An 8,313-nucleotide genomic window follows, 5' to 3' on the forward strand; every position below is an offset into this window, starting at 1 on the left:
ATTTAAGTTTTATTAATAATATATGTTCTAGTATGTGTGTTAGTACATTGTAAAATGTTTTAATTATCTTACAATATAATAACATTACTTTTTATTTTTTACTAATAAATGATAAAACAATTTTTTTTTCAAAAATTTTTTTTATTATTNTGTTCTAGTATGTGTTAGTACATTGTAAAATGTTTTAATTATCTTACAATATAATAACATTACTTTTTATTTTTTACTAATAAATGAAAAAACAATTTTTTTTTCAAAAATTTTTTTTTATTATTATTATTATTTAAAAAAATATAAAATACAATATATATTTATATATATACAATGATATTAATAAAATTATTATTATTATTTATAATTTTCTAACATCACCCGAAAACGGGTTATATATGATTATTTGATCATGAATTACTAAACAATAAGCGGTAGTCTTCTCTGGAACCGCATTGGAAAATTCAAATTCTAATCTTAAATCCAAACCAGAGTTAATTTTTATATCATCATCCTGTCGACTCATATCAATAACAGCAACAGGCATTATATCTTTGAATTTTGAATGGTTAAGTAATGGTGAAGCCCAATCTCTATCGTAATATGTTCGTTGAAATTGTATGTATGAGTTGTAAAATAAAGAATAAAGGTTATTCGGATAGTCAGCTCTAAAATCTTCATATGGATAAACTTGTGTGTTTAGATATACTTTAAGATTTGTCAAATTGCAATGATCAAAAACAGCCATAGACTTTGATCCTGTATTTTTACGGTCTGTTTGAAATCCTATAATAACATATCTAGGTTTCTCTAAATTATTACATGTTCGTACAGACCATGAATGCCGAGTATTCGTAGGTAAAAACGGGTACTCTGCCAGTTCCCATGTTCTAAAAGGGCATTTAATAGATTTATGACTATCTATTACCTTCATTAATCGTAATTTTTCTTTGTTAGCTACTTTAATCATTGGCATTTTCCATAAAACCTTATTTAGAATTATTTTAGTCTTTGATAACTCTATGGCCTTTGTATTATCAGTTTCAAATATCTGTAACGCATCCATATCATTTGATGCTCTATTAAGTATTAATTGTTGTGAGCAATTCATAAGTATACGCTTATAATCTTCGCAAAAACCAAATAAATGTCTTAGCGGTATACACACTGAGAAATAGTCATTACTCATAAAATTAGTATTGGTAAATGTAGAGCCGTCAAACCCGATAGCGCTAAGCGCATTTATTTCAGATGTAGTATAAGAACACAGACCTTTCAAAGTTGTAGCAACACCAGGGTTCCTTAGTTTGTGCAGGGCTATATCGTGTTTTAAGCACAAAGAGTCTACTTTATTTATTCCGGTTTGCCCGAGTGCAAGGCGTTACGCTAACTTAGTGCCCGGTCCAGCAAACCTTTAAAATAAATAAATATTCATAACTACATATAAATTACTAATATTAAAAAAATTATACTTACTGATACCCTGGAATATGAATTTCTGTTGGTAAATTATTTATAAGGCTGTTCAAAAGCGAACCTCCTCTATTGTTCTTAGTCACTTGACGTGTAGACATCTTTTGACCTGGGCAAGTTAAAGACGTTCGTATTTATAGTAAAAAGAATGAAGTTAACCCCGCAAGAAAAAAAAATTTCCGTTCCTAATTTTGATCTACCTCAAAGTTATAACAACATAAAATCTAAACACGGTGATTTTTTCCCAAACTCATTACGAGTTCTTATTCTGGCCCCCTCCGGCGGGGGAAAAACCAATGCGGTATTTTCTTTACTTACAAGTGAAAACGGATTAAAATTTGAAAATATTTATCTTTATTCAAAAACTTGTGATCAACCGAAGTATCGAATGTTAAATGATATTATTGGAGGTATAGATGGGATGAATATGNGAATGTTAAATGATATTATAGGAGGTATAAATGGGATGAATATGTTCACATTCGATCAAGCTGACCAGATCCCCGCTCCAGAAAATCTTCTAAAAAACTCTATCTTTTTATTCGACGACATATTAACAGAGAACCAACATACTGTGAGGACTTACTTCACTCGAGGTAGACATAATAACAAATATAGTGTTTTTTTAACTACGGCAACCGTTTACATGCAGATGATAAAGTGTCGGGACAAATTCTTTTTTTTCATATTATAGTACATAAAATGAGCTTTTATTTGATATATGTTTAAAGGACGCAGTATTTCCGGAACATTTTCAAAATTTAATTTAAATTAAAATTTAAGTTGAAAAAGTTAGTTTTTGTAAAAAAGTTGCTATTTTAAAACCCTCCCCAATGGGCAGGTTAAGTGTTGGCATTCAAAAAAATGATATCAAACAAAAGGGAAATATCTAAGGTTTTAGTATTAAAACATTCATGTTGTTTCGTTTATTTTTGAAAAAATTATGGAAGTTTTAAGAAAAAAAAGTGAAAAAAATGACATCTACCGATTTTAAAAATTTTTATTTTTTCGGAGATTTCCCCTATATGCGGGGAACGAGAGAAAATTTTTCAATTTTTAAAGGTAATGTCTTCAATTAGATATGATTTGTGATCTTTTGACGTATTGTTGAAAGAAATCAATCCAGTGAGCTGAGAAAATGTAGTGACAGACAAAAAAAAAATAAATAAACACATCATGGTAAAATTAATATCTTTTCAGCTTCGCACCGAAGCTAAAAAAAACATTTCATGGTAAAAGTAATAAATTTACAGCTACGCATTGAACCTAAAATAATTGCTACTTAAAAATCTAATTTTTTTTTTAATTATTATTTTGGAATAACGTAATGGTCAAAGATAAATTAAACAATAAATTTTTTTTTTTACTTTAATCAAATTATTTATTGTTATTATTTAAAATAAAGACATTTTAATAATACATTTATCTTCTTTAAATATTTTTAAAACATTATAAAGTCTCTAAACAAAGATAGCTCGTTTATATCTACGACAACGCCAATGTTCTCATGCTTATGTTGGAAGAGATAAATACACTTTTTGTTGTCCATATATTCTTCAGAGTAATTAGGCCTGATTTTGTCAAAGAACATCCATTCACCTTCTCTCGTGAACAAGAAAATACATACATCCAGGTAATGTGCTGCAGCATAATATTCAATCAAACTATACGTACTAATTATATTACCTAAAATATTTATAAGCATTTAGTACTTTCTTAGTACTATAGTCTAATATTTTCAAGCAAGCATAGATTCTTAAATTTATTAAAAAGTAAATTATATAACATATTAAAGTTTTATATAAATATATCAAATAAATTTTAGAACATTAATTTTTTCAGTTCTTTATTTTATTAATAATGATATAAATAACTTTAAGTATGTTGTGACGTTTATTGGCTTCTACCCGTAAGGTTTTCACCAATGAGGACACATAAATTCAACAAAGTTGAATTCACCACTAGCCGAGGTTCTATCACACTAGAGCATAGTGTAATTTGAATGTAAATGACAAATCTAACGTTTTATAATTGTATCTATTTATTAAGTTCATACTTTAGATCTAGAAGGAAAGGAGAAGACTGAAATCTGACACTACTGGATTGACTATGTCTATTAGGCTAAGGACACTATGTGTATTTGATACTATTGAATGTAATAAAATTATATCATTCCAATAATGCTCAAACAAGAAATTGACATCGGTCAATAGGGACTTTTATTTCCCTTATGACTATTAAGGATATCAAGTTATTTTTTTGATCGAAAAATATGCATTTAATTAGCTTTTAAAAAATATAAATAATTTTATTAAAAAAATGATTGTCCGATAACTGTTAAGATAGTATTAGGGAAGTTAATAAAAATTTTAACCTAAGAATTGTTTTGAGGAGAAGGTGCTGCTATTTTTATTACTTATTATTTCCCAACCACACTCTTCGTGGCGTCAAGGTATATTAATAACAGTAATTTTCTTAATCAGATAATTTTCTTATCTTAAGGTCAACTAAATAAATATGTTTCCAATTTAAAAAATTGTCCTAAAAATTAATTAATTGCTAATAAATATTATACAATCTATCTCGTTCGGTTGAAATAAATTATTAACTGCATAGATCGATTTGTACAACGGAGATCAATTTACTAAAGTATCTATTCACATATTTTGTATCAAGATGATTCTTTTAATGCAGTTAGCTCACTTCTCTAAAAATAATAAATGTTTGATATTTTTGGCTTTTGATAGTTACTTTACATTTCATACATAATGGACACTAATAAAAATTTTCATTAGCCAATAAAGGAAGGTGATTAAATCAATCGTACATTATAATGCAGATTAATCAGTATGTCCAAATTGCTAAAAAAACGTTGCCCTAAAATTGAATAATAATTGAAAAAGTTTTTTTGATAAATTTAAAACTTTCGTATTTCAATATTATGTGTTTTTTATATAAAGATTACGAATAATTAAATAATAAAACTGTTGGATAAATCTACATATTAACAAAATAAAAAAAAATTTATTTTTTATCACTTTCACAAAAATGATAACATTACTTAAAATAAAATTGCTACCAATTTTTGTATACAATTAGAGTGTCCAAGACCTTGCTTTACATGTATTTCCATGTATCTGTTATAAATATTTTTCATGTTTATCTCATATGTATTACAGATGTGTAAATTCAATTTTTTTTTAAAGCATCATACATATTTTATTGGCTAATGAATTATCAATTATACTAGTTAAGGAAAGGATTGGTCGATGTCAACTTTAGTACCTTGTTTGAAGGAGAAAACAGCCGAAAAATGACTTATAATGTAAATAGCAACATCCTTTTTTTAAATCTAATCTATATTTTTAATTTTTAATAATTTTTTAAGTATTAGACAAAACCATGTTATTGATCAGTAATACTTGTAATTAGATCATTTTCCTTTTTATAAGCCAGTTAAATATAAATATTGCCATCGAAAATAATACAACTGACAACCCTATAAGATATAAGTAATGGACCTATAATCTATATAACATAAATAGGAATACATGTTTAATTTACAAATCCCCCAAGAAAAAAATTTACAAAAAATCGTTTAAATAATGTTTAAAAAATACTCTGTACACCCAAAGAAAAACCTCAATCAAAATTGAAAGAGAAATTTTATCAAGGGTTTATGATAATGTTTTATTAATACGAACAAAATAACTATTCTTATAAATAATTATTGTTCAAGACAAGAAAAAAAAATATCATATTGATAAATATATCATTGATTCAATAGTAACGATATATTTATCAAATTGAACAATGAATTTATTATATAGATCGAGGTTTTTCTCTGGGTGTATAATAAGGAAATGGCTATAATAGTAAATTTAGTGTCATTAACATGGAAGTANTAATAAGGAAATAGCTATAATAGTAAATTTAGTGTCATTAACATGGAAGTATATATATATATATTACAGTTATTATTATTAATTTAATCTGGATCAATTTGAGTTGGGTTTATAGATACATGTACAATATTTTACTATTTCATATAAATTCAGTTCCTATGATATTAAAGTGGAAATACATTAGTTGTATACTCTGATACGTGTTCAGTGATTTGCTAAAAAATGTATAATTTTATTGGTTTAATCAGTGTGAAATCATTGATAAAGTTTATCCAGGACTAAAAGACTAAAGTCTCCATTACTTATGCTACCAAACCTATTAATAAACAACTCTACTTTATGTAGCATCATGAACACCGACTGAGATAATAACTCCAGCAGTAATACTACACGATTAGAATTGTAACTTGTATTGCGTTACCAACTAAAAATGTTCAGTGACAGTAATGAGAGATAACAGTATGTTTTATTATCTTTGACTATTCATTAGGACAGTATTTAGAAATTCTTTAATTTATAGAAAATTGTTTTCAATTTTTTATGCATAGATCATTTTTTATTACATTATTTAAAAATAGAAGTCCTCAAATTTATAATATACATTCAAATTTTACAGTTGCTCTTAAAATCTACCATTTAAGATACCTGCACCCTTTGCCAGCCACTCTAGATGCAGCTTTGCTAATCATCAATAACTTTATTAGTCATACACCATTATAAAAATATTTTCGATTTATTTTGTTATAATACCTTCGACTTCGTCAATGTAATGGCTAAATTTTGCTCTACAAAGTGGACATTTATTTTCATTTCTATATACTAGTATATCAATACAACCTTTACAAAAAGAGTGGAGACACTTGTTCAAAAGAACATGTAATTTGGATTTTGTCAAGCAAATCGGACATTTTACTGTTCCATCTAAAAATAGTAACTGATATCAAATGTTTCTATATTATTGTTTAGAATAAATTTATTTTTTTAAATACGAAATACCATATAAAAATATTAAAAGATATAAATGGCAATATTATTTTTAAAAAGTGCTACTTTTTATAACTATTAGAAATTTTTAAAACTTACCTTTATTGTATGGTGAAACTAAAATAAATAAATAATTTATCAGCATTTTCGTTTTTGTCTTAAGATAAATTCATTTAGTAATTTTATTCTTCATGCAGTTACTGGATTTAATTTAAAAAAGACATAAATTATCGATTAAAATTATTCAATTATCCTTTAATGTCAAGGATGGTATGTATTATTTTTTAGTTGTATAATTGACGCATACTCTTCATAATATCTCATTGCTCTAGTTGATATCATTATATTATTAATTAATAATTAGTCAAATAATTATCTCTATTTCTTTTTTGTATAGACTTTTAAGTTGCTAATTTAATAATGATATTTTTAATTAGGAAAAATAATAATTAGTGGGTATATATATTAATTTTATCCACTCAAAAAAAATAAAGTAATTAAAGTCTATTTTCTTTAAGAAAAAAAAAATTTTCAATTATTTTTGCTGAACTACTATTTAGGCAATTTCAGTAATATATACAATATATAAAATAAATGTGAGTGTTTCCATAAGTGTATTTTAATAATGAGTAAAGATAATCGTAAATATTATCTTGTTCAAATAAAAAATTATTTTCAATTGAAATTAAAACTAAAAAAACCCAGCACAGGGGGGTCGCGGCACAGTGGTGTCGTGGTATAATTGGATCAAGTATTATGATATCTGACAGTGATTAAAATCACTATCAAAAAAAACGCTTCGATGCAAATCTTTAGATAGTGTTAAATTTTAAAAAAATTGGTGTTTTATTCCAAAAGCTACATGATCTGCTGGTTCCTTATTAATATACCGATTAAGATAAAGTATGTCAAACGAAAAAGGGTTTATTAAAAAATAAAAATTTCTCAGGAAAAAATTGTGTGGATCCATGCACTTTTCAATAAGTTATAGCATTATAAAGTAAAAAATATAAATTATAAAATCGAGAATTTTCACACAAAAATAGCATTTGATAACCATTTTCACCATGAATACAAGTCCAGAGGTAAAATTTTTTTTTTTAAATTAAAGTATATTACATAAGCTTTAATTTTCATCCCCCACTCTCAATTCGGATTCCATGCAAATCACTCTACAATACACCCACTCCATCGTATCACCGATGCTATTTCCTCATCTCTTGAACAAAAAAAATACTGTTCAGGTGTCTTTTTAGACATATCCCAAGCTTTCGATAAGGTATGGCACGAAGGGTTACTCCACAAGCTAAAATTAAACTTTCCAACACCATACTACTTAATATTAAAATCTTACCTAGACCAACGTTCTTTCCAAGTAAATATAAATAACACACTTTCTAACCATTTCACTATAAACGCCGGAGTTCCCCAAGGCAGTGACCTATCCCCCCTTTTATACTTAATATACACAGCTGATATACCTACATCAAACTTCACAATCTTAAATACTTTTGCGGACGATACAAGCATATTAGCATCAGACGCTGATCACTTAATAACAAATTTCAAACTCCAAAACCACCTCAATCTTTTAGAAAAATGGTTTACCGAATGGAAAATTAAAGTAAATACAACCAAATCAAACCACATCATCTTTTCTCTTCGACCAGACATCTGTCCACCAGTCAAACTCTACAACACTTTACTCCCCCAAAATAATAAGGTAAAATACTTAGGCCTCATTTTTGACAAACGACTGAAAAAAGAAAACAACTAAACACCCGACTCCATCTACTTCGCCCTCTCTTACGTTCCAAACTTAATCTAAAGCTAAAAACACTCATCTATAAAACTCTTCTCTTTCCACTATGGTTTTATGGTATTCAAATCTGGGGCTGTGCCGCTCCATCCAACATCCAAAAAATCCAATCCTTTCAATCCATTTGCCTACGAACACTCA

General features: G+C 26.9%; 2 protein-coding genes across 3 annotated transcripts in view; both read right to left on the reverse strand.

Annotated features, from left to right (window-relative positions):
• Positions 1 to 352: 352 nt before the first annotated feature.
• On the reverse strand, positions 353 to 1,561 carry LOC126895803 (uncharacterized). The gene is made up of 2 exons (XM_050668049.1): positions 1,468 to 1,561; positions 353 to 1,403 (listed from the first exon to the last, which is right to left on the reverse strand). The coding sequence occupies exon 2, from the start codon at positions 1,178 to 1,180 to the stop codon at positions 353 to 355; it is 828 nt and encodes a 275-aa protein (XP_050524006.1). The 5' UTR covers positions 1,181 to 1,403; positions 1,468 to 1,561.
• A 1,275-nt stretch (positions 1,562 to 2,836) lies between these two features.
• The window catches only part of LOC126895031 (uncharacterized), a 12,967-nt gene continuing 7,490 nt past the window's right edge, over positions 2,837 to 8,313 (reverse strand). For both annotated transcript variants that reach the window (XM_050666485.1, XM_050666484.1), the window contains exons 4-6: positions 6,453 to 6,470; positions 6,120 to 6,290; positions 2,837 to 3,150 (exon numbers count right to left, since the gene is read on the reverse strand). In XM_050666485.1, the coding sequence (XP_050522442.1) occupies positions 2,906 to 3,150; positions 6,120 to 6,290; positions 6,453 to 6,470 (434 nt within the window). In that variant the 3' untranslated portion in view covers positions 2,837 to 2,905. The remainder of the gene's footprint in view (positions 3,151 to 6,119; positions 6,291 to 6,452; positions 6,471 to 8,313) is intronic.

The sequence above is a fragment of the Daktulosphaira vitifoliae genome, unplaced genomic scaffold (assembly GCF_025091365.1).
Source record: "Daktulosphaira vitifoliae isolate Bord-2020 unplaced genomic scaffold, ASM2509136v1 Scaffold_1, whole genome shotgun sequence".
Taxonomy (NCBI): domain Eukaryota; kingdom Metazoa; phylum Arthropoda; class Insecta; order Hemiptera; family Phylloxeridae; genus Daktulosphaira; species Daktulosphaira vitifoliae.